At 51.7% G+C, this 27,621-nt stretch overlaps 12 protein-coding genes and 1 non-coding gene across 13 annotated transcripts; 6 read left to right on the top strand and 7 right to left on the bottom strand.

Annotated features, from left to right (window-relative positions):
* Positions 1-55: 55 nt before the first annotated feature.
* On the bottom strand, positions 56-526 carry ColSpa_07700 (uncharacterized protein; the record flags this gene model as incomplete). Its single annotated transcript, XM_049273912.1, has 1 exon — positions 56-526. The coding sequence occupies one exon, from the start codon at positions 524-526 to the stop codon at positions 56-58; it is 471 nt and encodes a 156-aa protein (XP_049129869.1).
* Positions 527-5,789: 5,263 nt separating this feature from the next.
* ColSpa_07699 (thiamine transporter thi9) lies at positions 5,790-6,848 on the top strand (the record flags this gene model as incomplete). Its single annotated transcript, XM_049273911.1, has 1 exon — positions 5,790-6,848. The coding sequence occupies one exon, from the start codon at positions 5,790-5,792 to the stop codon at positions 6,846-6,848; it is 1,059 nt and encodes a 352-aa protein (XP_049129868.1).
* A 763-nt stretch (positions 6,849-7,611) lies between these two features.
* Positions 7,612-8,199, bottom strand: ColSpa_07698 (levodione reductase; the record flags this gene model as incomplete). The annotated part of the gene is made up of 1 exon (XM_049273910.1): positions 7,612-8,199. The coding sequence occupies one exon, from the start codon at positions 8,197-8,199 to the stop codon at positions 7,612-7,614; it is 588 nt and encodes a 195-aa protein (XP_049129867.1).
* A 1,299-nt stretch (positions 8,200-9,498) lies between these two features.
* Positions 9,499-10,109, top strand: ColSpa_07697 (enoyl reductase LovC; the record flags this gene model as incomplete). Its single annotated transcript, XM_049273909.1, has 2 exons — positions 9,499-10,065; positions 10,104-10,109. The coding sequence occupies 2 exons, from the start codon at positions 9,499-9,501 to the stop codon at positions 10,107-10,109; spliced, it is 573 nt and encodes a 190-aa protein (XP_049129866.1).
* A 434-nt stretch (positions 10,110-10,543) lies between these two features.
* On the bottom strand, positions 10,544-12,271 carry ColSpa_07696 (putative ethanolamine kinase; the record flags this gene model as incomplete). Its single annotated transcript, XM_049273908.1, has 4 exons — positions 10,544-10,763; positions 10,826-11,012; positions 11,069-11,857; positions 11,890-12,271. 4 exons carry the CDS (start codon positions 12,269-12,271, stop codon positions 10,544-10,546), a joined length of 1,578 nt encoding a protein of 525 aa, XP_049129865.1.
* A 587-nt stretch (positions 12,272-12,858) lies between these two features.
* On the bottom strand, positions 12,859-13,157 carry ColSpa_07695 (uncharacterized protein; the record flags this gene model as incomplete). The annotated part of the gene is made up of 2 exons (XM_049273907.1): positions 12,859-13,069; positions 13,105-13,157. The coding sequence occupies 2 exons, from the start codon at positions 13,155-13,157 to the stop codon at positions 12,859-12,861; spliced, it is 264 nt and encodes an 87-aa protein (XP_049129864.1).
* A 782-nt stretch (positions 13,158-13,939) lies between these two features.
* On the top strand, positions 13,940-16,061 carry ColSpa_07694 (uncharacterized protein; the record flags this gene model as incomplete). The annotated part of the gene is made up of 2 exons (XM_049273906.1): positions 13,940-14,271; positions 14,336-16,061. 2 exons carry the CDS (start codon positions 13,940-13,942, stop codon positions 16,059-16,061), a joined length of 2,058 nt encoding a protein of 685 aa, XP_049129863.1.
* Positions 16,062-16,994: 933 nt separating this feature from the next.
* ColSpa_07693 (short-chain dehydrogenase chyC) lies at positions 16,995-17,915 on the top strand (the record flags this gene model as incomplete). The annotated part of the gene is made up of 1 exon (XM_049273905.1): positions 16,995-17,915. The coding sequence occupies one exon, from the start codon at positions 16,995-16,997 to the stop codon at positions 17,913-17,915; it is 921 nt and encodes a 306-aa protein (XP_049129862.1).
* A 471-nt stretch (positions 17,916-18,386) lies between these two features.
* ColSpa_07692 (uncharacterized protein) lies at positions 18,387-19,778 on the bottom strand (the record flags this gene model as incomplete). The annotated part of the gene is made up of 2 exons (XM_049273904.1): positions 18,387-18,678; positions 18,733-19,778. 2 exons carry the CDS (start codon positions 19,776-19,778, stop codon positions 18,387-18,389), a joined length of 1,338 nt encoding a protein of 445 aa, XP_049129861.1.
* Positions 19,779-20,703: 925 nt separating this feature from the next.
* ColSpa_tRNA_200 lies at positions 20,704-20,777 on the top strand. The gene has a single exon. It is a non-coding gene; the product is annotated as a tRNA-Asn (tRNA).
* Positions 20,778-21,757: 980 nt separating this feature from the next.
* ColSpa_07691 (ribonuclease P protein subunit rpr2) lies at positions 21,758-22,450 on the bottom strand (the record flags this gene model as incomplete). The annotated part of the gene is made up of 1 exon (XM_049273903.1): positions 21,758-22,450. One exon carries the CDS (start codon positions 22,448-22,450, stop codon positions 21,758-21,760), a length of 693 nt encoding a protein of 230 aa, XP_049129860.1.
* An 844-nt stretch (positions 22,451-23,294) lies between these two features.
* ColSpa_07690 (dihydroxyacetone phosphate acyltransferase) lies at positions 23,295-25,910 on the top strand (the record flags this gene model as incomplete). Its single annotated transcript, XM_049273902.1, has 3 exons — positions 23,295-23,452; positions 23,542-25,396; positions 25,449-25,910. 3 exons carry the CDS (start codon positions 23,295-23,297, stop codon positions 25,908-25,910), a joined length of 2,475 nt encoding a protein of 824 aa, XP_049129859.1.
* Positions 25,911-26,078: 168 nt separating this feature from the next.
* ColSpa_07689 (pantothenate synthetase) lies at positions 26,079-27,203 on the bottom strand (the record flags this gene model as incomplete). The annotated part of the gene is made up of 1 exon (XM_049273901.1): positions 26,079-27,203. The coding sequence occupies one exon, from the start codon at positions 27,201-27,203 to the stop codon at positions 26,079-26,081; it is 1,125 nt and encodes a 374-aa protein (XP_049129858.1).
* Between the last annotated feature and the right edge of the window lie 418 nt (positions 27,204-27,621).

Below are 27,621 nucleotides of genomic sequence, written 5' to 3'. Positions count from 1 at the left end.
GCTATTCGGTTTTTTTTCCATAAATACATCAAAAACAGTTCTAGATCATCGGTGTCTATTTCGTATGGGTAACATGATCGGCAGTGTAAGCGGGCGCCATGGGAGGCACACCGCCATGGTTCTGCGCGTTATAGCCAGCCTGTCCTGGCTGAGCAGTGTGTGCGTAACCATAGCCTGCACCCTGGCCATAGCCATAACCGTGGCTGGTGTTTCCGAAGTTCGCTTGACCCGGAGCTGGGCCACTCGGTGCCTCGGTGCCGATGCTAGAGCGGTTGTCGCCGTAGTACTTTTGCATCTCCTGCTGGCGTCTCGCGCGCTGTTTCTTGTGGCGGCGGAAGATGAAGATGCCAAAGATAACTGCAACGATGAGGACAACTACAGCGATTACAATAGCTGCGATGATACCGCCACTAATAATTCTGACGCCTCTGGCCCGGCCGCTGCTGCCGCGGACTGAGGTGACTCGTGCGACAAGGCTCCTCACCTCGCCGGCAATATTGGCTGTGTTGATATGTACAGCAGGCATATTCAATCCTTTTCGGTAATACTGTGGAAAATGATGATGTCTCGTAAGTCTGTGCGAGGTGATTAACTTGTGCCGGGCTTGGGTAAGAGTAGAGTAGACGAGTTGAGAAGTTAAGTTGTGCTTAAGGGTATGTGGTCAAGCCATAATCCAGCCAGAAGAGAGAAACCCTTTCAATCATTCCAACACGAGGCACTACACAACAGAAACGTCATTTCTAGTCTAGTACACTACCGCCGCAGATCATCATGAAGAACATCACCGCCTCACATCGTACCAGACCAGCATAACCCCAAATGACATTGTCTGTGGCACAGCAGAGACGAACTTGTCCTAATCAGGCAATACGAGTGCCTGTCTGCCACCTAAAGGCTTGGCTACCTGCCTGCAGCTTGATAGTGCTGGCATCGTGACGGTGGTGGCAGTAGCGCGACACCAACTCGGAGATCGGCGTTGATGTCATCAGTCTCACCGACAAGGAGGATTAGTGAGATCGACCACGACTACGCTACTTCCCACCGTAAACCTCACTCGGCCATCTGCGGGAAGAGGAACATGGCAAGGTGCAGTGAGGCGTCGATACAGCAGTAAGATTTGCAAAAAAAACAGGAAAACGGAGGAGAGTGTCCTCCCACCACGTGGATCTGTCCCTGATTCGGACTCTGGTGAGAACCACGTCCAATTACAGGCTGTTCGCCGGTTCACCTATCACCGCGCCGGACTGAGCGAGACCCTAATAATCGGGGACTTTCGTAGGCAGATGTGCAAGCTTGCTTCGCTCGATAACATTAAACACATTTCTCCGAGTTACCTATCTAGTCACACCTTGTGCCCAGCCAACTAAACAAGGTGGAAGGAATTAAAAAAGTCATGGTTCTCCCTCTCAAAGCCGATAAAGACGGCTTCAAAAACTCCACTAAGTAAATTGTGCTCTCCAGGCAATTGAAACCGAGTTTGCATTTGCTCTCGTCGTTATTTTCTATTCAATCTGTTGGCCTTTATCACGACCGTCGCATTTGTGTTCAGTGAGAATCTACGAAGCAGCACAGCAGCGCCTCGGCACTGTATTGGATTGACTAGGCCGGTTTTCGGGTGGTTGTACATAAACAAGACCAGGGTGTCAGGGATATCAAGACTTTGGTATCGGAGACTGGCCAACATGGGCGCCTGTGTTGTGTTGGCACTCCAGAAATACTGGCAAAACCAAAGACGGACCAGAAAGATTTCTCTAACTACCCACGCAGTAATGGTAGAGTATAGCAGAACATGCCGCAATCTCTACGACTTGCGTCCTTCGTTATGCTGAGCCTACAAGCTTTGAAAGGGAGCTGCGAGTGCAAACGTTCGACATAATAGATCTCAATTGCCGTTCCGCGATGGGTCCTGCTGTGGATCTCAGGAGAAGAACGGACGAACAAGGCTCGATCATGCTCAGACGTGGTCTCCGATGTGACACCGTAAGTGGTCTTCCTCCCCCTCATCAATTCTACCAGACCCCTGCAGCACGCGGGGCAGTGTGGACGGAGATGATCTGATAAGATAATGCTATCGCTTTCGGTGCGGCATCCCACCGCCATCCATGCGACCACGCCCTTGTCTGTCTTGGGCCGAAGGAGGGCTTTAACTCGAGAAGCCACAGCTGCAAAAATATCGCGCGTTTGCAGAGGGAGAGCTCCTGATAACGACGTGTCTTCTGCCACGAATCAATCTTTGAACGCGAAATCGAAGCGATAGAATATCACGTCAAGGATCAATCCGGACCCTGTATCACCCAGTCCTTTTGACTTTAGCCATTACGGCTTATTCAACAATCAAATGCCTCCCTTGATCCCCCCCATGCGTCGCTCGCGCAATGGCTGCATCGACTGCCGAAAAGCGAAGGTCAAGTGCGACGAGATCCGCCCCTCGTGCGGGACTTGCGCGCGGCGCAGACTCGTATGTCAGGGGTACAAGACCCAGGCTGCGCAACATTCTCATCACTCACCCTTATCGCTCGTTGATGTTGATGGTGTGAAGAACGGTTCACCAGTAGGGGAGTTGGCATTGGGATCATCATCATCAAGGGCTCCGAGAGTCCGTTCGACGGCTGGGTCCATCAAAGGTGGAGGTGCACCTCTGACGGCGCCGGGCCTAGGTGAAAGTCGAACGACGCTGGCGTTAGACACTCGCACATTCTCACTACTTCCGCCTGGGACAATACCAGTTGCAGACCAGCCGCATATCGAGCTCTATTTCAACAGACATCCCTTCGAGTTGCTGATTGGTCCAGAGTTCGTGAGTGAGATGAACGCCAACGTCGTGATGATGATGCACCAGGATCCGATAGTTGTCGCCGATACCATCTCGGCAATCGGATATTCCTACGAGGTTGGTAACTCGATCGGTGGCCTTCTGCCGGTGCTCGACCGGAGAGCAAATATACTTGCGAACTTGAGGAATATGAAATCCTCAAGTCATTATTTCGAAGAAGCTCTCTTTCTGCTTCTGGGCTATGCGCTATGGAGGTGAGTCTTGCCCCTGTAAGTCGTTCGCCATCGCCTTGGCTTGGCCAGACTTGCTTAGACAATGAGATGGTTCACAGGCTCACTGAGCCCAGCTCGTTACTCTAGCACAGCCAGGATACCATGCGACTATCCCGACAGTCCTGTCCAACGTAGCCTCCCTCATTAGCCATCACATTTCAATGGGGGGAGACGTTTCCTCTGTAGCGAGGTATTACCTCAGAGCACTGGCGAGACAAGACCTCGTTGTCTCATTGGTTCAGCTTCAGCGGCCCAAAATTCCAAGCTATGTCTGGCTTGAGAACGAGCAAACTAAGCCCGACAGACTACTGGGCTACACTTTAACTTTCATGCCGTTGTTGGAAGAGCTTTGCGCTTTGGCTGAAGAGGTTAGGGGGCAGATTCTTCAGCCAGCACTCTCCCCTGACTTCTCTAATAGCAGTACTCAAGCCCCTAGCACTGAGGACAAACCATCTCCATCCGTGGGCATTGACAGCGGGCTTAACACTGGCTACTCGGATCTCTCTCTTCGAGCAGACTCCCTTCGCATGCGCCTGGAATCATGGAAGCCTACAATCTCTGACAGCCTTTCTTTTCGATCAGCACGCAAGTTTCGTGCTCAAGCGGCTTGCTATCGTGCGGGAGCTCTCTTGTATCTGCATCGGTTGTTCCAACCATCGTGTTCATCATTGGAAGCGGATAAGGAAGCCCTGAGTCAAGCCCACGAGGTGATGCTCTACACAAGCGGACCGCCATCAGAGTCCAAGATGCTGCTTTGGCCAGTTTTCATGGCCGCCTGTGAGATGCTGGATGCAGATGACAGGGCTGACGCTCTCGATGTTTTTGGCGCAATAGGTTCGCATCGCAAAACAGTAACAGTTGAAAGGACAAGGAAATTCGTCCAAGAAAGGGTATGGAAAGCTAGAGATGAAGATAGAGACTGGAATTGGATGGTTTTGACGCAGGCTTTTCCTGGGGAATGCCTGCCAATTTAATTTTGAAGTCTGATTGGTGGTATACACAGGCTCTCGGAAGAGTTACCCTTACCAATATCGGCCCGGAGAAGAGGCACGATCTTGGATTGGGTCAACTTTAAATACAAAGGGAAGTTGACGTTGAAATAGGCTTTGCTGCAAATACGTGTTGTCCTAGACCATCCCCACGAATGTTGTAGCCATTGTATCCGTTGTCTCGGTTTCATCACGTTAACTACCATGCCGTCCACGTTGCGGCGTAGCTGTTAGCTATCTATGCTATCATCGTAGGCTATCTTGATAAGAAGGTGACAGGGGTTGTCCAGAGGGCATTCAAAATCTAGTGACAACTGGTCCAATCATAAGAGACTAGAGTCATGCACACTCAGCTTTTCACATGGCCCTTCAAACCCTCTTAAACCCACGCTGGGATCGGACATCGAGCCTTTTTTCACCTCGGCCGTTCTAACTCCTCAACCGAGCCGGTTTTCGAGTCACAAACTGAAGAACGGTTCCGACAAGTGGCTGGATCAAGTGCGGGGTCTAATGCGACCTCGGGGTGAATCGGCGTCGTCTTTGGTGGGAACTCCTTGCTGATCCTAGGGAAATGCTCAGGGATTAATGGATCTGATAAAGTCGACGTGCAGATGCAGTTGCACCACCATCTGATAAGCCCTAGAGGTCGGACCAGTCCACATGTTTGCGTGGGGGGGATATGCGGTCTTTGTTGCCGACATAAGTTTCGGGTCTGCTCTTTGCGCTCCTACTTTTTCAGTGTCACAAAGACCGCATCAGAAATACCCTTTCTCTCCTAGATCTAGAGTTTTTCAATGAACTTTAGCGACATGCAAAGCCTCTGAACGGTAGATATCTATCAAACTCAGACTCAAATTGGTTCGTGCCATAGTGGCAATTGGAGCCCGATAGCGGACCCGCCTACGTTGCCTTCAGCGACACATATGACTGTAGCAACAATGGCTAGAGGACTTTTCGAAAGACTTCGAGTTCGCGACGATAAAGAGCACGGCTATGAGACAACGAAATGGATCAATCCTGATATAGCACCCCTTCCTCCAAGTAGGAGGACTTGGGGTGTGTGGACCTTTCTTGGATTCGGTTCCATCTCCAAGTAAGTAAACAATCATGGTTCCACGTGAGCTCTACGTCCGCGGGTAGCTAATCAGGTGTTTAGTCTCTGTATCTCAGCATGGACCGGTGCAGCTTCCCTTTTGTCTCTGGGTCTCACCATCCCACAGACTATAGGTCTTATGATACTTGCTAGAGTACTCATATGCTTGCTTGTCATTGGCAATGGATGGATGGGATCTGAGTGGCATATCGGTTTCACCGTCTCTCAAAGGTAGCTGTTCAATCTCAAAATCGGGGGTTTAACGATGCTGCAGTAAATCGAACTAACAGTCTAACCTAGAATCATCCTTGGTATGAATGGTGCCTACTTTGGGCAGCTGATCCGGATCATGCTTTCTATCGTCTGGTATGGGTCTCAAGCTTGGTTGGGCGGTCTCTGTGTTTCCGCAATGCTGAGCAGCTGGAGCTACAACTTCTTGACGATGGAGAATACACTCCCGGAGAGCGCCCATATGGTAACCAGGGACCTAGTGGGCTTCGTCATATTCCATTTAATCTCAGTCCCCTTTCTTGTAAGCCAATCCAGATGTCACTCGCATTATCCAAAGGCCCAACTTCCGCTCACCTACTGAATAGCTTATCAGAGTCGAGAAAGCAAAAGGACCAGTCATTGTTGCCAACTTGATTGTTTTTGTTACTATGATGGGCATCACAATATGGGCATGCCAAACTGGCGGTACGGGTCCCTTGTTTGTGTCAGGGGCAAAGCAACCTTCCACTCTCACCAAAGAATGGGCATGGGTCTATGGGATCATTGCGTCGGTAGGCAACATCTCTGCCGGCATCCTTAACCAGAGTGACTTTACTCGTTTAGCGCGAAGGCAAGGTATTCAAGTTCCCGGTATTATCTTCTCGCTCTTTATTCCTGGAATGGTAGTCCCGATCCTCGCCATTCTGACGGCCTCTGCTTCGATGGCGATTTGGAAGTTGGATGAGCCAATGTGGAACCCTTTAACGGTAATTACACAGTGGATGATGGATGACTACAACGCAAAGTCTCGCGCTGGTGCTTTCTTCTGCAGTCTGGGTTTCGTCCTCGGCCAGATTGCGGAAAACATCCTCGGGAACGGATATGCTGCCGGCATGGATCTCGCGGGGCTTCTTCCGACCTGGATTAATATCAAGCGCGGTGCTCTTTTGGCAGCTGCTCTCTCATGGGCAGTTCAGCCGTGGGAATTCTACAATACTGCGAGCGTTTTCGTATCCGTAGCAGCCAGTTTCTCTGTTTTTATGGGTCCGTTGACGGGCATCATGATGACCGATTACTTCGTTGTCCGCCGCCAAAAGATCGAGATAAGCCAACTGTACACCGGCTCTCATGAAGGTGCTTACTGGTACTCTTACGGCTTCAATTGGAGAGCGTTTGTTGCCTGGGTTGTCTGCTTCGTTCCTGCCATGCCCGGAATGATTGCAGCGGTCAACCCCGGTGTCAAAATCAACGAAGGACTCTACAAGTACTATCTTGGAAACTACATCTTTGGTTTTTTGGAGGCTGGTACGCTCTACGCCATCTTGACGTTTGCTTTTAAACCACAAAGACTCGGTTATCAAGATGATTTCGACATCTATGGCACATTCGAGGACGACATTGCTATCAGGAAAGGTATGGCGCCGTTTGAAAGGCCCAAGGGTAATGGACCTATTGAGGGCACATCAGTAAACATTGAAAATAACTCGGCCAACAAAGCGCCTGAACCATAGAATCCTTGTCGGGCAAAAAAATCGAGTTTCTAGTTCGTCTTTTGGTCCTTCACAATGGCCGAGACACAGTATTCTTTTCCTTGACCGAAATCTTGTTCTAGCACGGCAATCTTACTATTTTCAGTCATACAATATTACCCAAACACCAGTCAAAGCCCCTGGAGAAGATTACATCAAAAAGAACCCTCGTTGGGTCAAGCTAGAGCAAAAGACATTCATGGTCTTCTCACTGTTCTTTATTTTCCATTACAGTTATCCGGTTCAGGCTCACAATTTGCCAGCGCACGTGCAGACATCGGAGTCAAAGGCAAAAAGAACAATCATTGCAGTGTTGGGGGAACAGATTCCACCGCTGATTAACTGGTATATAGGAAGAGAGTTCCATATGCACGCCTGTTAGTGTTACAGTACAATGAAAACAAACCAAACATAGTGCATGCTGTTGTTACATAGTAAAAACACAATTTGTGTCTGGGATGGTCTGTTGCTGACATTTGACAACATGGCATCGATGCAAAAGTTCCTCAAGAAATATATCCGCCATCAATCACCATGGATGTGCCCGTAATGTATTTTGACTCGTCTCCCAGCAGAAAGGCTACAAGAGCAGCGACCTCCTTAGGTTTTCCCATTCTAGGGATAGGCGGCTTAACCGCACCCGAGAGGTCGTACTTCGAGTTGTCACCCGGCATCATTGGTGTTTGAATTATACCACTTCAAACGTTAGCGTGTACCTCAAGAAGAGTTCGAATACAAGGAAACCTTACGGGTTAATTGAGTTGATACGAATATTCTTATGACCGTATTCTCTCGCCGCCATCTTCGTCAAGCCCATTACGCCATGTTTGCTTGCGGTGTATGCGCTCAAACCGGTGGAAAAGCCACCATGAAGGCCCAAGACGCTTGACGCGTTCACAATTGATCCACCATTAGTGAGGACTTTTAACTCCTCCCTCATGCAGATCATGACTCCCGTGAGATTGACCGACACCACGAAATCCCAGTCCTTGTCCTCCTGGGTCTCAAGAGGTGTAGGAGAGTAATTGCCACCAGTGCCAGCAATGTTAGCTGCGCCGTCTAGGTGACCGAACGTTTCGATTGTGCTGGAAATCCACTCTTTGACTTCGTTGCTGTTTCGGACATCCACAACGCTCGCGACCACCTTAGACTGAGGGAATTCAGCAACTATTTCTGCTGCTACCTTTTCGAGCTTATCCTTTTGCACGTCGGAAAGAGCTAAGGAGGCACCGCGTTCTCCTAGGCACAGAGCCACAGCTCGACCAATGCCGCTTGCCGCGCCAGTAACAGCAATGACTTTGCCTGTGAACGCGTTGGAGGAACCAGTCGCCATTGTGGTTCAAATCTTAAGGTTTAATCGTCGTATAGAAGAGATAGAGCTGCTTTTTCTGCGATTGTTGTAGAGAAGTAGTGGAATCTATGTTACTGGAAAAGCGCTGGAAATAATTATACTACTGCACGTTGGATCTGAATCTCAGGCTATTGTCAATATATGGGCAAGATGAGACCGAAGGCCACATAGACAAAAAAGTCTCCAAAACACCGGGTAGACATACTATTGGCTGCAGCGTCATTTCAACTGCATTCGGTTCGTCCGTTGACAACGATTGAAGAACGGGAAATGGTTTCATTCCGAAAACCCGTGGCATGTAATCAATTAAGGTGCACAGGCGGCCTCCCGCGGATGCCCGAATGTTGCACCGCGACCCAGCAGCGACTGCGAATCGTACTCAGACATGGACCAAACCCCAAAGGTGGAGACTGGGAAGGGTGATCTCCTCGAGACTCCATGCATCGGTAGGCCGCGGGCAGGTAGTCCATATTTGTGCAATCTAGTTCGTGCCAAGTTTTGTAGAGTTGTCATACTCTCGTATCGCATCAAAAGATCGGGAACCAGGCACCAGAGTTTCCTCACACAGATCACATGTGCGTCCAGGCCGGATAATACGGATTATAAAATGTTTCTTAGAGTGCTAATTCGTATTCCTTTATGTTTTGAACTTGGTCATCTATTATTTCATCAGACCATTTAATAATCAAGCACCGCCCTCAAACAGTCAAAATGTCGCTGAACCAAGCCGTAAAGATTGTTGCTGCTGGCACTGCTCAAGTGGTTGATGTTCCTATCCCCCAACTTCCGACAGACGACTATATCCTCGTCAGGACAACTGCGGTAGCCATCAATCCCACCGACTGGAAGCACGTAGAGAATGCAGACTATTTTGGCTGCGTTGGAAGCTGGGTGGGCTGCGATTACGCCGGGATCGTAGAGAAAGTTGGTCTTGGAGTCACTAAAAGTTTTAAAAAAGGCGACCGTATTTGCGGCCCTGTCAATGGATCGTAAATTCAGACCATTTGTGCAGATTCCGAATATGTACTAACAAAATTGAACAGCAACCCGTTAAGAGAAGTCGATGGTAGCTTTGCCAAGTATATAGTAGTCAAGGGAAACTTACAAATTCATATTCCCATTGGAATTTCGGACGATGAGGCTGCGACGCTTGGAGTCGCAGTGACCACTGTTGTACGGGTTTCCACCTTGAATTTATATGAACAAAGAGCTAACCCATAGAGACAGGGTCAAGCGCTTTACCAGACGCTTAAGCTACCTTTGCCAAATGCGGCGGCTAAGATGGGGAAACATATACTTGTCAACGGCGGCAGCACGGCCATGGGTATTTTTGGCATCCAGTATGCGAATCTGTCTGGCTTTAGGGTCTTAGCCACGTCATCGCCTCACAACTTCAACTATCTTAAGTCGCTTGGTGCTGAGGCCGTCTTTGACTACAAGTCTCCCACCGTATCAGCCGACATTCGGGCTTATACAAACAATGAGCTGTCGCTGGCATGGGACTGTCAGAGTACCGAGGAGTCTACCATGATGGTTGGCAACGCTATCTCCACTGAAGGCGGTATTATCAGCAATCTTCTGCCGGTATCAGGGAAGATGCTGCAGCGGACCAACCCGAAAGCGAGACTAGAGATGACTCTCTACTATTCCGTCTTCGGAGAGCGATTTAGTTTCCTTGCTCCTTACGATGCCATCCCAGAGGATCACGAATTTGGTCGTCGTTTTTGGGAGTTGAGCCGTAACCTCCTTGAGCAAGGAAAGCTTATCCCGATTCGGACCATCAAGAACCGTGGTGGAAGTGGTCTAGAGGGTGTTTTGATTGGACTTAAGGAGTCAAAGGAAGGAAAAGTAAGTGCGGGTAAACTAGTGTATACAATATAACGAAGCAGTAGTTAGCTTAGAGAGCGTAATTACATAAATTTCCTCTTCAACCACTATAAAGAAAAAACAATTCGATGAAAGGGATAGTAGTTTTTACATAAAGAAATGTAAGGACTTTACTTCTTATACAACTAGCTGCCGTTCCGCTTCCTTGTCACTAGCCATCATGGCCACCGTTGTTTGTCCTGGGTATTGGGGGATAATGTTCGCTTTCTGTAGCGTATATAGGCCCTTTAATGATGACCTTCACTTATAGGAGGGTTATATATGGATACACTTTGAGGCCCTTGCCTGTAGTAAGACTCAACAAAACAATGGTATTAGGAGATCCGCCTCAATGCCCTACAACATGCATGTTTTAACCATGAAAGCTTCGAGTTTCTCGAACAATATATCTGGATGCTGCTCTTTAAGTGTGTATTGGTTGATTGGCGATATCGATTGCCTACTTGCCTGCAAAAATCTTGCCTAATTTCACAAGCTCATCCCACCGCTCGTCCGCACGGATCTCGATAGTTCCCTCCGGAGTCATGACCTTCATCTGTTGGACTGTCTTCGTTCCAAAATCGTAGGTATCGCTATTGTTCACGAAAGCCACCAGAATCTGGATCCAGTCCTTCATCAGAATTTCCTCGCTTGGAGTTGGACCATGAGTAATCGCAAAACTGAGAGTGTCACGCTGTTAGCAAGCGCAATCACGGGGGGGGAATGAACGAAAAAAGCTCACTTCCAAATGGGCCTGTCCATAGCATGAGCAACCCCAAAGGATATCGGCGCAACTTTCTCGTCAATAAAGGAGAGTCTGTAGCCAATATGGTATCGCCACACGTCTCTTATATTGACACCGTTGTCCACCAGCGCCTTTGCAAGTGCCCTAGAGGGTGCGCGAACCTGTCCATCCGAAATTATTGATCCTTCATCCTTTTGTCAGCAATTGACTCGTGTTCTGTGACATAACTTAGAGCCTTACCGAATGTCTTCTGCCAGTCTTCCAAATTGCTCGATTCTGGGAGCTTGTATTCTTTAATGGCACGGCCAGTAACATCAGGCGCGTAGTAGTTGGAGATCTGCAGCCGAAGAGCATCGAGGGTCGGCTCAGTCGGAGGATTATAAGTTGAGTATAGAGTCTCTTCGTTGCGGACCTCACCGATGAGGATCTTGTATCCTCTCTTTTTGAACTCATCTGCAAATTGTTTGCTTTTTAGATATTCTATCATGCCAGAGTGGATAAAAATGTCGTCCGTAACTGGCCTGAAGGTGTGGTTTTTCAGATGAGGGATTGCTTCCAGAAGTTCTTCCACGCTTTTTCCTCGTAGTGTCTCCAACTTTTGACCATTTGAAACGCCTGAGTCGATCTTGAAATGGTTGCACAGCTCGTTGAACTGTCCTTGGACTTCGGGGAGAGACTTTGGCTGTGCGGGAATGGCGTTGGAGTCCATGAAGATACGGCGGTACAGCGAGGAGCTTTCGCCAGTCTTGCGAAAATCATACAACATCTGAGCCTCGGCGCTGTATGCACCAGCGCTTCGACCGGCGAGTGTAATGTTTTGCGGGTCTCCTCCGAAATAGGCAATGTTATCTCTTACCCATTCTGCAGCTATCCGCTGATCCCACAAACCAAAGTTGCCGCCCGCCTCGCCATTGCTGTCATTCAAGAGAGCCTCTCCAGCAAGGAATCCGAAAATGTTCAGACGGTAACCGATGGCCACAACAATCGCGTTGAGTCCGCCCGTGGTGATCAACTCCGTCGCATCCATTCCTGGTTCGTGCGAAGGATCGCCCATCTGGAACCAGCCCCGTGGATCCAGAGCTTCACCGGCCATTTTCTGTTCTCGTCGCCCTCCTTGGGTGCTGGGGTCCAGATGTTGACGAACAAACAGTCCTCGCTGTAGGTGTTCTCTCCGACACCGGGCTTCACGACGCCCCAGACCTTTTGAGGGCAGACTGCTCTGAACTTTGTTGCGTCGTATACACCCCCGTCAGCGTTGGCGTAAGTGTATGAAGCGGGCAAAGGTCGCGGCTTGCGCCACCTATGCTCGCCAGTCGGTGGCAGGGCGTAAGGGACTCCGGTGAAGCGGCGAGTTTTGTCGTCAAATTGGAGGCCGCGGATCTTGCCTCGGTTGCCCAAGCTAAGCTCAACTGGCGTTTCTTGGTACGAAATGTTGTTACCCATTGTGTCCTTTCTGGATTTCTTTTCGCAGTTGTGTTATGTATGGTTGGAAGATTGCTGCAGTATCACGTCTCACCCAACGGGAGGCCTTGGTGCAGTCGTTTTGACCTGTTTCGGTTGCAGAACTGTGTTCCGAGATGGACCGAGATCCGTGCCGTGTGGGGCCGATAACGGACTGTCTTATCATGCGCCGGCGTTTCCCGGCCTAGATTCGGATCTCAAGCCGGTTAACTCAATGACTTCGTGTGCAACGCGACAGATTCCATCCACTGAAATGCTAGGTCTTTAGTCTCAATCGCAGATCCTTAGCGTAGGCGTCGGAGTTGGCCGAGAGTGGAAGAGTAGAAGAAAGTATTGCGAGTATTTAGAGCTAGGCCTTTACACTGACCATTACTCAATGTCCGATTAACATTTATAATGTTCTATGGGTTCTCCTATATGTTGTAGCTGGGCTTATGGCCCTGCATCGTGTTTGTGGAACTTTGGTGGCAATAATTCTCATTTCGGCCCAGCGCCGTACCAGCTAATGGCCTTCGGTTACATTACTATAGCAGCTTTCACCTCGGCCGTCCATCTTCCTAGTGGTATAATTAATCAAACCTGCACTCGGGCGCGCCGCCCAGAAGAAGACACACCGACTTCCGACTCATCCGCCGTGACCGCCAGCCGCCTCCGAAATTGACGTCGACCGTGGCGTCCCCCGTGCCGAAATGCCGCCCGGGCTGAGACGCTGCCATCACAGAGAAACCAACCCGCCGATCAGGCTCAAATGCTGTCATCCTGCTGCCGTCAGTGACAGCTCTGGAAATCAGCTCAGATTCATGCCACTTACCTACCTTTGCCCTCTTTTGATATCCATCTCCTTGATGACCTGTGCTGCCGCATCCATGACGTCTTAAAAGTATTGCATGTTACTAGGGCTTGCAAATCTATCCAGCTTGCTACTTTACGCCTTTGCTTGCTTGGTAGCAGAAAGAACAGCGGGCAAGACTGTTTTCTGTCCAAACCAACAACGTTGCATCTCACTGTGAACTCTGATATTTGCACGAATGCGCAAACTGTGGATGATCCATCTCTCAGTCATTAACGAGTTGAGAAAAGACACAGCTCGAGGACTTAAATTCCGCTGATAACAGCGAATGGTAAGTCTGATTCACAGATTATACAGACCGGCGGCTTCGTAGTGACGGACACTAATACAGCAAAGAGCAGAAATGGAAACACGGGAAGACCTCACTTTACATCTAACGTGAAGTTAGTAACCAATCCACTCTCCGTAAGGACTCTTTGAGTGGGCGTAGTAGATCGCTCTAAAATGGAGTTTTGGACTACTTTAAAAGGTCGCCCCACCACGGCTGAGCCAGCCTCTAAGTAAGCTTGAAGGGGAAAGGTTGACAAATTCGTGCGGATTAAAGCAAGTTCCTAGTGTCGACAGGGTTTCGAATCCTTAGGCGTATTCCCATACACAACCAGCACAGCCTACTGTAAGACAGGATCTGATTATTTAGGGGTTTCGCCACGCTTTAGCGCGTATTAGTCTGTGGTTGCCTGCTTCCTTCCACGTGAGCTTACCCGCCAACAATGGAACACTCTTAAAGTCGCAAGTGTTCCCAAATTTTCAGATCTCACTTCGCAAGCTTACTCGTGGCCTGGGGAGAGCGCACTTTCGCAATGCTTAGCTCACTACGATGGTCAGGATGGGGACCGGAATACTGGGCCTTAGTCGGTGGAATTGTGTCGTTCATCGCCATGGTAGTGCTCCTCGCCCGCTTCGACAACAAACCGATTTTCACCTGGCAAGGGATCACTTTGAACACGATCGTCTCCATCCTCTCTGTGGCGATGAAGGCAGCTGTCGCGTTTGTAATCTCCGAGTGCTTGGCTCAGTGGAAGTGGATTCTCTTCATCCGCGAAGACCGACCTCTCATCGACTTCGACCGGATAGACAGTGCCACACGTGGTCCTCTTGGCAGCTTGCGCATTCTGCTCAGGACAAAGGGCGCGTAAGTCAAGGTCCTCTGCAAGCTTTTTCATACCCATGGTCGTTACTGAACCCCTGGTTCCCAGCTTTGTCGTTCAGCTCGGCGCAATACTCACGCTCCTCGCTGTTGGCCTCGATCCCCTAGCCCAGCAGATCATTCAGGCCCGAGAAGGAGTGATCTACACGCAAACCAACCGACTAGACGATGGTCCGCTCGCTCTCAACTCTGGCACAAGTACGTACTCCATGGGTACCGTCGCTCGTAACCAGCGACAAATTCTCAATTCGTCCAAATCGGAATGGTCTGTAACAACGGACATACCATTGTCTATGCAAGGTGCTATTCTGAGTGGGATCTCCAAGTCGCTATGGGAAGTCGAGCAGGAAGCGTTGGTCCAATGCCCTACCAGCAATTGCACTTGGAACCAGTTCAGCACCGTTGGCATTTGCCATAGGTGCAACGACGTCACTTCAGACCTCCGGCGTGTCGAAGACTTCGGACAGGTCATTGTCGCCATGGCAAACACCACGTATGCGGACTCAACAGTCCCGAGTACTGCCTTCGCTCTCCCCAATGGTCATTTCATTGCAAATATCAACGGCTGCCCGCCGTACAACGGAAGGTTTGCCGAGTGCGAGAACCGCCAGCCCTTGGGGGTATATTCTGACGAAAGATACACCACCACTTCGTTCGGCACTGCGATTCCAAGCAAAACAAATTCTATGAAAGACATCAACACTCTGATTTGGTCAATGAGCATCATCAACCCGGACATGGAGGCACTCAATAAATCATCTGGATTCACGCCTGGAGAGTCCGAAACGAACTCAAAGGCCGGACTCAAGTTTTGGCCTGATGTGCCCTTGCAGGCTACAGAGTGCGCACTTTACTATTGTGTAAAGAACATCGACTCAAAGGTTGAGGGCAACCAGCTCATCGAAAGCATTACGGAAGCCACAGATGCGATAAGGGATCCCGACTCATGGGAGCGGGGCCCGGAGTTGGAAGACGGTCTACCGGAGACCGTTATCACGGAGGAGGCGAACGGTACCCTAGAGTTCGACAAGTACTGGTCTGCCGTGAGCTATTCAGAGCTCAGGCTTGAGTTCCCTAACAACAAGACGCAAAGCTATTTCAGAATTTCGCCGGCGTCCGTCATGTCTATCGGCGCGCATATGCAACAGCTGTTCCGAGCCAACCTGACCGGCAGCTTGACGCAGAGGGAAGAAATTGAGAAGAAATTGGGCAAGGGCGCCGCTGGTATCAATGGTGCATCTTTTGGCCCCTACAATGAGTTGTCTATGGAAGCCACACCACCAGCACTGAATGGTCTCTGGGCCTGGACAAGGCACAACATCTCCAGCACTTTCCACACCCTCGCAACGAGCATGACCAACGAGATGAGGAGGAACTTCGCACCAGGTCAAAACCAAGAGAACGGCCAAGACAAAGACCGTTTCCAAGATGGAACGCTGAGTTACTTCGGCAAGGTGGGCAAGCCCACCGTACTGTACCGCATCCAGTGGCCGTGGATCGCGCTGCATGGTTTGATGATCGTGGCAACTATTGGGTTTCTGTTCATAACTCTCAGCAGTTCTTCACGAGAAGGCGATGTGCCACTATGGAAGAGCAGCTCCTTGGGTGCAATTCGTCATGGACACGACGTGGGCGGAGTCCTCAGTCGCAGCACGACACTCGGCGACATGGAGAGTACTGCGAGAAAGGTTCGTGTAAATTTGCGTGGGGGCGATTGCGATGAGACCAAGTCGTGCATCGACGGTTCAAGTCCGGGGAGTCAAACAGTAGCATGAGGGCAGATTCGGACAGTTTTTATTCAATGATCTAGTATTTGCTGCTTCAAAGTGTCGCGCCGTGTCATCCTGGCTATGCATGCATGTTGAGTTTCTTGAAATGCGTGCCTGCTCTCTCGTAGCGGACAATGTCAATTCTCCTCATTCACGCTCCAGTGCTAGGAACACGAACAGTTGGAACCGGCTGATCGCAGTCCGGTATTGAAGAACTATACTACTATCGACGTCGCCTTTTTAATCTCATTGTTTCCGTTATGTGCTTCAGCCGCACAGGTAGAGATGTTGGGGGGAACCCACTAGCAAGCAACCACTGAATCTTGGTGGACTGGAAGTAAGACAAACACGGCCAGACGGCCGACGGCGGAAATTAGCATTGACCTCGCAAATTCTTGAGCTGTTCCGCCGCATTTGCAGAGGTAGTTGTTTTTCATGAAAGGATCCGCTTACAATGGCGGACTAATTAGGCCCAAGACAGCCTGCCCGCAAGTCAGCCACACAAAAGTCCGCAAGTCCGCAACGGACGGGTCTACAGCATCAGCCAACTCCAAACAACGAGGCCGCGGAGAGGGTTCAGAATAGATGACTATCGATTGAAGTGAACAGGCTACGGAGTACGGCGCGTCTTTGCAAGGATAGTTGATCGGTCACTGAGTATGTACTGCTCCCGGTTTCTAACGAGCCGGCGGACCTTCCACTGACTTGGGGAATGGGTTCAATGCTATAAGTTTCACAATGAAGAAAGGCAAGAGGATCGAAATTTCCTTGTTCCTTGCAACTAGTTCTTAACTCAGTCTTAAGACTCAATCAGCTTTACGAAAAACTCGGTTCTATTCCACATTCTCTGACATCATCCAAACTATTTACAATCCAAGCTTTTGTGTATTGCAATCATCTTACTCTTCGTCAAAGCCCGTCTCGGAACTTTAAACGACCATGTCTTCACCAAAACGCCTCAATATACTAATCACCGGTTGCTCTCCGGGCGGCATGGGCGCAGCTCTGGCCACCACGTTCCACAATGCAGGCCACCATGTCTACGCGACGGCGCGGAACCCGTCTAAGCTGTCGTCGCTCGCGGCGCAAGGCATGAGAACGACACCCTTGGACGTAACATCAGCGTCTTCCATCGAATCCGCTGTTAAGACCGTCTCCTCTTCTCTGCCCGAGAATGAAGGCTTGGATATGCTCGTCAACAACGCGGCGGGCAACTACACGATGCCCATTGCGGACGTTTCATTGGATGCGGCGAAGGAACTGTTCGATCTGAACGTCTGGTCGCAGGTTGCCGTTACGCAAGCATTCTTGCCTTCGCTGCTCAAGTCCGCAACCTTGGCTTCCTCGTCAACAAGCGGCAGCCCGGCTCGACCCATGATAGTAAACCACACCTCGGTCGGATCAGTCACCGCGATCCCTTTTCAAGGTATCTACAACTCGTCCAAGGCGGCTTTCGCCATGCTCTCCGAGACGATGCGTCTCGAGCTGTCGCCCTTCGGAATCAGCGTCATCGACCTCAAGACGGCCGGTGTGCGGACCAACTTGATCTCCAACAATAACGTCAACTCTAAGGCCGAGAGACTGCGGGAGGGCTCGATATACGGACCAGCCCGGGATGTTGTCGAGAAGGCCATGAGCCAGGAGGGTCTCGTCGAGATAGGAATCCCAGCGGAGCAGTGGGCCGCCGAGGTAGCAGCGCTCTTGTTAGGGAATAGCCCACCGGCTGTCATCTGGAAGGGTGAAAAGGCCACAATGGCTCGATTGGCTACTTCGATGCCTTGTAACATGTTTGAAGGTGTCCTCAAAAGGATGAGCAAACTGGACGTTGTGGAACAAATCATCACGGAGAGCAGGAAATGATCCATCTGATCAGGTTGAACAAGGCAATGGCCAATTGGCTGGGCGTGGAAATCGCTTAGATACCACCTTGGAACTTGGAATACACCAATCAGTCACTAGTTTCAAGCAACTATCAAGGACCATGATCGTTGTGATGAACATAGAGTCGGTAGTAAGGTTGCTAATAGACCACACCCCGAAAATCGTTTTTCAGACATTATCATTATGTATAGAATGCCATTCTTGATTGCCTTGCTGGTTAAATCGGAAGCTCAGTCACAATGTTTTTGTAGACACGACGTAACCAGTAATAAAATGGCCGATAAGAACTTAGTTTCTTAAACACTGTTCGTACTCAAAACATGCCCTAAACAAAATCGATATTCTTACATGAGATACAATTAGCCTCTTAGGAGCTCTAATATCTTGACGGCAACAGCAGAGGCTATTGGTTTGTCGCCACGAAGAATGCAGATGGAAGAACGCAAGCTATCAAAACGTAGTCTGTAGCTGCGGGTAGTCCTTGGCACGAGCTTGCAGATCAGCAAAGATGGAAGCCGAGTCATCGCCAGAGAGGTGCTCCATCCGCTTGGTGTCCTCATCCTCCATCTCCTGGAGGACCTCTTCAGGATCGTCCTTGCCAGCCTTGACGTCCTTCTTCTTTGGCTCGACGGCCTTTTCGATACCTGAAGATTCACCGATCATGAGGACCTGAGAGTTGACGTAGTCAAGGTGCTCCGGCTTAGTCGGCATCCAACGAAGGTCGCGAAACTGCTCTTTTATCCTGGCAAAGTCTGTTAGCATAGTTATTAGTAGTGATGGTGCTGATATCACTTACTTGTCTGGGAAATCAGGTGTTTCCGGCAGGCTGGCATACGCAGGACCGGACTTGTAGGGGTTCTTGGTGCTCAGTATGAAGCTCCCCTTCTCTTTGATCCCCAGCTCCTCCTGAACCTCACCCAGGTCCGAAGGCAAGGTCAGCATATATGCGAGATGGGTCTCACGCCCAGTAGTTGTGATGACATAGACTCCTTCTCCGGCAGGCGTCGCAGAGGGCGAATGAGACGTGCCGGCCTTGGTCTCATTATCAGCACCCGAGAGGAACTGCTCCTTCAACTCTTTGAACGAGGTGCCCGACTTCTCGACAAACACCATGAAGCGATCCTTGCCGCTCTCAGGAAGGACCTTCTTTGGTAGGGCGAGCAGGCGGGTGTTTCCCGCGTCGCCGATGGGCCCGTCGCCGAGCTTAGAGTCGGTGCCGACAGGCCGGAGTATGAGGTAACTGCGAGCTATGTCGTCAACCTCCTCTGTCGTTTCGGTGTTGACACGGCCACGGAAGAAGAAGTAAATGATGCCCTTCTCGAGGATGTTGGAGGGCACCTTGGATTTTTCGTTGGGGAGCTCTGCGGTCTCGTCGTCGGCGGGCTTCGATGCGGGCTCTTCCGTCGTCTGTTTCTCTCCAGGTTTTTGCTGATCCTCGGCCTTGTTTGCTTCCTCACTCTTGTTTGCCTGCTCAATCTTCTCAGCCTCTTCCACCTTCTCGGCCATTGCCTCTTCCTCTTCTTTCGTCGGTTCCTCGGTCAGCTTGGAGCCATTTGCGGTGTCGTCAACGGAATCCTTCATCTCTACATCGGATCCTTCCTTCTTCTTCTCTGCCGCCGCTTCTGATTTCTCGGGCTGTGTATCATCGTGCTTTTCGAAGGTCTCCTCCAAGGTCGTCTGTCTGGCAGTGTCATCGGACTTCTTGGCACGTTTTGCGTCGCGAGAACCATTGCCAGCGTCCTTGTCGATGCCGTGCTTCTCGGCGGCGGCGGCAGGAGCATTTGTTTTCCCGTTTGCTTCGCTAGAGCTGTTGACGCGCTCTCTGTTTCTTGTGGTAACCATGGTGGCGTTGTGAGATGGTTAGGCGTGGCTTCAAGATGGGGGTGGTGATTACGGTGACGGTTATACTTCAATGGGGTCAATTGAAATTGCACAGTATTTTGAAAGGGGACGAGGAGGTTATGGAGCTTGCTGGAGGGTGGTGGTCGCCAGGTGAACACTGTGAGAGGCACGCGCGAGGTCGAATCTGATCGAGTCCTGATGTCATCGGCAGCGGTCGCACGCGTCGCGTTGCTTTTTGTCTAGGCAAGTAGCCGCCATTATGTAACCAGGCGCGCTTTCTGTGACGTGATACGGCTCCATTTCACGAACGGTCTTCTCATTGTGTCCGTACTTGCAATCCGCATTGAGGGGCTCGGACGATCCGTCTTCTTAGGGTCGATTTGTATGTCATGATGCTTGAATCCACTCGCCTCGATGCGCCGCCAATCGACTGGTTGCCCCAGCTTGAAAAGACTGCGCTGCAATTCACGGTTTTGAAAACTTGGTTCCTAGCTCGGTTGTATCCAAACCAGATCAAATATGACATGCCTTCCACGGCCATGCATTCTCATTGCTTTCTTAGGAATACATGAATCTTCAGTGCAACCGGAACGGATGTCAGGAGCACGTTCGCTTGCGAGTGGGGCCGTTGCGCAACCGTGACACTGACCAAGACAGTTGGGGTGAAGTAACGCCCCTGTTCATTTATTCTATCTCGTCTTCCTGTGCAATCTTGCTAATACCACGTTAGGCAAAGGGGCGAAATGGCGGCGACGACGGCGAAGAATGGACATAGGATGATAGGAACAGGACACGAGAGACATTGAGGGAAAGGGGACAAAGTAGGCGAAGTGAAGCTGTTGAACCCAAGGTGTACCTGATGCCCCTCACAGTGTCAGAAATATAATCTCTAATTTTGTCGCGTTTCTCAATAACAAATGTCTCATCCCCGATGGCACAATTGGCTAGCGCGTCAGACTGTTAATCTGGAGGTTGGTGGTTCGAGCCCACCTCGGGGAGATGTAGTGGTTAAATTCCACATTACCGAGAACTCATTTATTTTTGGAATGTTTTGGTCATTGTACTCTTCTGTTGAATTTTGTCAAACTTTTCCGGCCACGATCTATATCCCGCTGTTCTTTCACAGCCTGTAAATAGTAGGCTGTTGGGGGTTCGGCAGGACGAAACCTTTCGGTTAGTCTTTGCTGCAACGAAATCCTTTCTAGCAAAGCACTGATGGCAGTCGTGAGCGAGCCCATTGCCTATTTACTCGCAATCCATCACACGCTGCACCATGTATCGTCTAACCAGACCATGCCTGGTTGGATCTATACGGCAGGCAATGACCGCCATCAGCCATTGGAGAGACTCTGCTGGCAACTCTAGTGCCAGGCGAGTGTGACATGATATTTGTTAGATTATCTAGGCCTGAGTTGGGCAAAGTCTATTCTGCTTGCCTTGCCTGCCTTGGACGCCCTACCCAATTTCCTACTTTCGTAAAGAGCACGAGGATGCAGCCGAAGGCCGATGTACGACTATAGCAGCGCTGGCGGATGTTCTTCGAACCTCCCTATGATAGTGCCTGCTCGCGCGACATGTGCCTCATGTCCCCGGTCTCCATTTCTCCCCAGCCTCGGCTAGATCGATAGATCCTGGTGTAAAGAGTCGTTACGTGGCCGTCCCATCGAGTGCCTGCTGTGTATCGTGTGCATCTCAAGGCACTACCTGCTCGCTGTTGAGCCGACCCAAGCCGTCCACGCAGGAATCCTCCTCAAGTAGCTGCGAACGACTGGTCTGTGGCGACCTCTCCAACTGTCGTGTCCACGCATGAACCTCAGATGGGTGCCCTTTTGCGATTGCTTCCTCGCATGACGGCCATGCCTTACTCAAAGCTCTGGCGTTTGTCTCTCGTACCCAGGAGTTACTTCCGAGCCAGACGCGGACTGACTCTTGTAGCTTGATTGACTGAAATAAATTCAAACCCTCCAGTATGTAACCTTTCAGAGGTTCTTCAGGTAGTGGTTCTTGAACTTCTTGTTGGCCCGATCCGCACCGCGCATGAGGAACTGGTCGCCGAGGACCTCGAAGACGAAGCGCCGCTGAGGGGCATCTGGTCCTGTTGGTGCCTCCGCGACGGGCTCCTTGACTGGTACCTCAAACCTGAACCATGTCCCCTCCTTTGGCACAATCTTAATCTCGTTCTTAGGCGTGATGATCTCGAATGCAAATTTGCCGTCCTTGACCACGATACCCTTGATTCCAACTCTACTCGGACAGGAGCTTCTGGATACCTCAACTGCGGCGCCGTGAAACTCAGCCGCGCTCAACTTCGCAGCAGCGGCGGCGCCGCCATGGTAGAGCTCAGAGCCCAGGATTTCCTCAATGTATCCCAGCCACAGACGGTGGAGGGGCTCGAAGATGGCGTATTTCTGACCCTCGCGGGGTACCTCGTAGAGACCGCGCCTGTGTCGTTCGCGTGCAGAGAGGGGCTTCGGCTTGAGCTTTTGCTTCTTTTTCACCTCCTCGCGAGCCTTGCGACGGGCATTCCGGGCATTCGAAGGCGGTGGTGGCGAACTCGGTCTGAGGTAAAGCGGCCGGTATTGAATTTTGTCGGAGAAGATGCGGTTGACGCTGTCGGGGGAATGGGCTCGCGCGAGGAGCGCCTGTGTAATGGGCTGGTTCGAGGGTGCCATGTCGACAGGTCTCTTTGAGCACCCGCGTATATGCGCGAAGGAAGCTGCTCCGTGGTCGGCCTGGCGTAGAATAGCCGCAAGGATGGATAACGATTGCTGGCGGAGTCAATGTTGGAGGCGGACTTTGGGAAAATTAAATGTTAGTGCCTCCAGGTTCCAGGCTGGTGGTGGGGCACGATGCAGAAGTTGACGGTACGTACCTTTCTTTGCCTGCTGTTGGTGGCACCATACTAGTGAACCTGTATGTACCGCACACTGTAAAAGTAGATGGCAGAGTGGCTCCTGCAGCGGCAAGGATGGCTAGTGTTTGTTCACATGCCGAAGCCGCGGCTTAACAGAACCTGGACCTCCTGGAAAATGGGAAGATGCGGGTGAGTGGTGGTCACAGCTGCGCTGCGAGTGGCACTTGACCTCAACGGTCCACTCGGCCCAGTCCCCGGCGGGCAATGACAATGCGACTCGACTTCTTTTTGGGCGAGGGAGCAAGGAAAACAGTCTGGCGCATCCTCCACACACTCTCTTCTCTCCCCTCAGTGTTCGTTCCCCCCCTTAGAGTCCGTCGCTTCTCTAACGTCATCTGCGATTTTTGGAGACGAGGAACCAAGCCAAGTTCGCCCTTGCTTACTCTTGCGCTCTTCCACTGTCGGCAATGGCAAGAGACCTTTGACGGACTGCTTCGGAGCATCTAGGACAAGCACCGACACCCACAACATCACGGACCCGAGGTTCGACGATCGGCACATCTCAACGCGCTCGACCAAAATACCCCAACCTTACCAGTCCCCAACGGTACCAACCTTGTTCACCTCGGCGCGACATTGTCTATCCCAAGCCTTAAACAACAATGGCGAAGAACGACGAGTCTGCGCCGGATCTGAAGATCCTCGGCGACCAAATCACCCTTCAGCCCAGCGGCTACGTCAAGCCATCCCAGCCACGCGATGATGAGAAGGAGGAGGCTCTGATGAAGCACATGGCCCGCTTCCGCTCCGAGCCGCTACAGTATGTATCACCTGCACGCCGGCCCTCCTGCCGGTCTCAAGCCTCCGTGTCGATCCAGGAACGAGACTAACTTATTTCTTCGACACCAGGTTCCTCCGTGAAGTCTCCTTGTATGTCTCCGGCACCGGATGGCGCGCTTACGACAACGCCATCGGCCAACCCATCTTCTACCCTGGCTTCACCGACAAGATGAAGGAAGCTGTTCTGTCGGCAAAACTATTGCAGGAGCGCATCGCAGATCTGGCCGAGAGGCGTGTCGCCGTTGAGGAAAAGGAGGGACTGCTGAACAAACAAGACAAGGACTTCGACCTGAAGCGCGCACGCAGACGGGCAGTTATCGAGTCTGGAATTCAAGAGGTGGCAGAAAAGATGACCGACGACATGATCTGCAAGTTCGAGAGCAAGACGTTCATCCGGAGTGCATACTACCTCGTCACCCAGCTGACGTTGCGTGCTTACAACCAAGGCATACATGTATCCAGCGAGGAGGTTCTGAGGCTGCGCAAGGTCGCGGAGGAGGCAGAGAAGAAGAAGCAGAGCATCATATTCCTGCCCTGCCATCGGTCACACGTCGACTACGTCTCGCTTCAACTCATTTGCTACCGCCTTGGGCTGGGTCTGCCGGTGGTCGTGGCGGGAGACAACCTCAATTTCCCTCTCGTAGGAAGTTTCTTGCAGCACGCCGGCGCTATGTGGATTCGGAGATCCTTCGGCGATGATATCCTATACACGACGCTGGTACAGACCTACATCGACACTCTCCTGCAGGGTGGATTCAACTTTGAGTGCTTCATCGAGGGCGGTCGGTCGAGAACGGGAAAGCTCTTGCCGCCCAAGTTTGGCATTCTCAGTTTTATCTTGGATAGCATCCTGTCGGGCCGGGTAGAGGACGCCATCATCTGCCCTGTTAGCACACAATATGACAAGGTCATCGAGACGGAAGGCTACGTGACGGAGTTGCTTGGTGTGCCTAAGAAACAGGAGAATCTGGCGGACTTTCTCTCGGGTGGATCGTCAGTATTGTCACTGAGGCTCGGCAGAGTCGATGTCAGGTTCCATGAACCTTGGAGCTTGCGCGGCTTCATTAACGAGCAGCTTACGAGGCTGTCCAGGCTACCCACGGGTCTCAGCATGGACACAAAGAACCCCGAAAACACCGCTATCCGCCAGAAGCTCCTCCGAATTCTGGGCTACAAGGTGTTGTCTGACATTAATGATGTCTCCGTGGTCATGCCAACAGCCTTGATCGGCACCGTTCTGCTCACCTTGCGAGGGAGAGGTGTGGGCAAGACTGAGCTTGAGCGCCGCGTCCTGTGGCTCACCGATCGCGTGCGTGCAAAGGGCGGCAGAGTTGCTCACTTTGGCAATGCGCCACTCTCAGATATCATTGAGCGTGGTCTCGACGTCCTGGGCAAGGACCTGGTTGGCGTTGTGAAAGACCTCCCTGAACCGACCTACTACGCCGTCGATCGCTTCCAACTTTCGTTCTACCGCAACATGACTATTCACCTGTTCATTTCGGAGGCTATAGTGAGCGCTGCGATGTACATGAAGGTCAAACAGGGCGGCGGCCCAGCCATGCAAGACATATCCTTCCAGGAGCTGCAAAACCAGATCCAATTCTTGTCGTCACTGTTCCGTGGGGAATTCATCTTCCCCAGCGAAGGTCTTGCTGCCAACTTGGAAAAGACGCTACGGGACTTGGAAGCTGACAAGGTGCTAAAACTGCACCGGGACGACCAGGGCAAGGTGGTTGTTGTTGGTCTTTCGGATCACGAGCGAGTAGTTGGCCGAGAGAACTACGATTTCTACTGCTTCCTCATTTGGCCGTTTATCGAGGCTAGCTGGCTCGCGGCAGTCTCATTAATGGGCTTAACGCCACCTCTGGGCCAGAAGGACGACATCTGGATCGAGGCGGCAAAAGCCCAAGGCAGCGCACAACTGGTAAGCATGCTGCCATAGAAATGTTGAGAGAAGCTCTACTAACGCCTTCCAGCTCGGCAAGACACTTTATCACCAGGGTGATCTCAGCTACTTCGAGGCGGTGAACAAGGAGACCCTGAAGAACGCCTATCAACGGTTCGAAGAAGAAGGCATTCTCCAGGTCGTCAAGTCGAAGGACCCCAAGATCCCCCCACGCTTGCGTCTCGACCCGGAGTGGCGTCCTTCGCGCGACCCGGAAACTGGTAGCCTCAACGCGTCTGGCCGGCTCTGGGACTTTACCGAGAAGATTGCCTCAAGCCGACGAGAGGGCAAGAACCGTCGTGACGGTGCCACTGTTAGCACTCGCGTTTTGCGCCTGACGGATCTATTGGGTAGCAAGCTATTCGATGCCGCCCGGAACATTGACGGTAAGGGCGTCTCGCCGACACTGAGCATCGAGGATGCGCGGCAGCTCAAGATGAGCGTCAAGGAGCAGAGAAGACGCCGGTCGCTGGAGAACCGAGCGCACTTGTAAATGATGTACTACTGTAAGCGCGTAGAGCGGGTATGATTATTATGATGTGTCTTTTGGGTAACGAAGCATGGCATTCTCTGGTGTTGTTCAAGAGCCTATAGCATCATGCAATAAAACAAGTATTGGTGTCCAACTCCTCATCCCAATCGGTGGTGCCGACTCTGTCTTTTACTGGGTATTAGGCTTGAGAATGATGTTGTCGATAAGGCGCACCACCGGCCCACCGCTGTGACCAAGGTCTTCGCCCGGCTGCGGCTCCTCCACCGGCAGCATCTTGATCGCACCGCTAAGAATTCCGCCCTTGGTCGGGACGACCGTGTTGATCTCCTGCATGGAATCCGGGTCAGCCAGCGAGATGTAGTCCACCTCGAACGTGACCCTATCTTTGGGCGCCAGCTTCGACTGCTCCGACAGCACGTTGGCTGCGACTTGGTTGGCTGCGCCGAGGATTGTTTCCCGGTCCAACACGCCTTGGTGGTACTTCTCCTCGGCTGCCTTGAGCGCGCGGTGTAGCACCGTCGCGACCCTTCGTCTCCGCTCGCCGAGGTACACATTCCTTGAGCTAAGTGCAAGGCCGTCCGCCTCGCGCATCGTCTCTCCAATAACGACCTCGATGGGCAGCATGAAGTCCTCCACCATGCGCCGGATCACAACGGTTTGTTGAACATCCTTCTGGCCAAAGTACACACGCTCCGGCTGGACAATGTTGAACAGCTTCATACACACTGTCGCGACGCCCCTGAAGAACGTCGGCCGGCTGGCACCCTCGAGGACCTCTCCAACGGGCGTTATCGTGACGAAGCTCCCTTTGCTGTTGACCTCTTGGCCAGGGAACCCCGAGGGGTACATCTCGTCCGTCGTCGGCGCGAACACGGCGCTCACCCGCCCCAGGTTCCCGCCGTCGCCCGCCAGCTCGCGGTCCAGGTTCCGCAAGACCTCGGAGTCACGCGCCCAAGTCACTGGGTACGAGGCCAGGTCCTCCGTGACGCCGAATTGGGCCGGGTTGACGTAGATTGAGACGACGACGTGGTGGTTCTCGCGAGCGGCGGCGCGGATCAGCGAGAGGTGGCCCTCGTGCAGGGCGCCCATTGTCGGGACGAGGCCGACGGAGCGGTAGTTTACGACGTGCGGGCGGCGCCAGTTTCGGAGGGCCGAGACGGAACGGAAGACGCGGATGGGGCTTGAGGACAGGGTCTCGGCTGCGGAGGAGGAGGAGGAGGAGCATGCTGTTCGGAGCTGTTGATGAGCACGTGTGGGACTTGTGCCCGCGGCGCGGAGGGTACGGGCGAGCATTTTGGGCGGGCTCAAATCGTGTGGAATGACGAGGAACTGGAGATGACGTGTTTTAGGGAGGCAGAAAGGGGATCATCGCCATTGTGGAGGCGCAATGGCTTATAGAGTCGGCGACGCTGTGATGGTTTCTGCGGCGGATTTTTGGGGACGGAGGGAGGTTGGTGGGGATGGAGGGTCTTCGGTGATATCGGTGAGCTCGGTGAAAGATGTAGCTCGGGAGCTTATGTGGATCTTACACGTGATGCGTCTGACATAAGCATGCTAAGCACCTTGATAGCATTACCTAGAAGGAGAAAGAGCCCGGAGCAGCTGACCGAGGACCCACCGAGAATGGTGCAGAGCTAATTAGGGTGAGCTCGGTGTGGGCCGTGTCGGGGAATTCACAGCGTTATCCACTGAATAACCTCTCCAAACTTCC

The sequence above is a fragment of the Colletotrichum spaethianum genome (genome assembly GCF_022836535.1).
Source record: "Colletotrichum spaethianum MAFF 239500 DNA, contig19, whole genome shotgun sequence".
In the NCBI taxonomy this organism is placed as follows: Eukaryota; Fungi; Ascomycota; class Sordariomycetes; order Glomerellales; family Glomerellaceae; genus Colletotrichum; species Colletotrichum spaethianum.
Note: the sequence above shows the minus strand (reverse complement) of the source record. Positions and strands in the feature narration are given on the sequence as shown.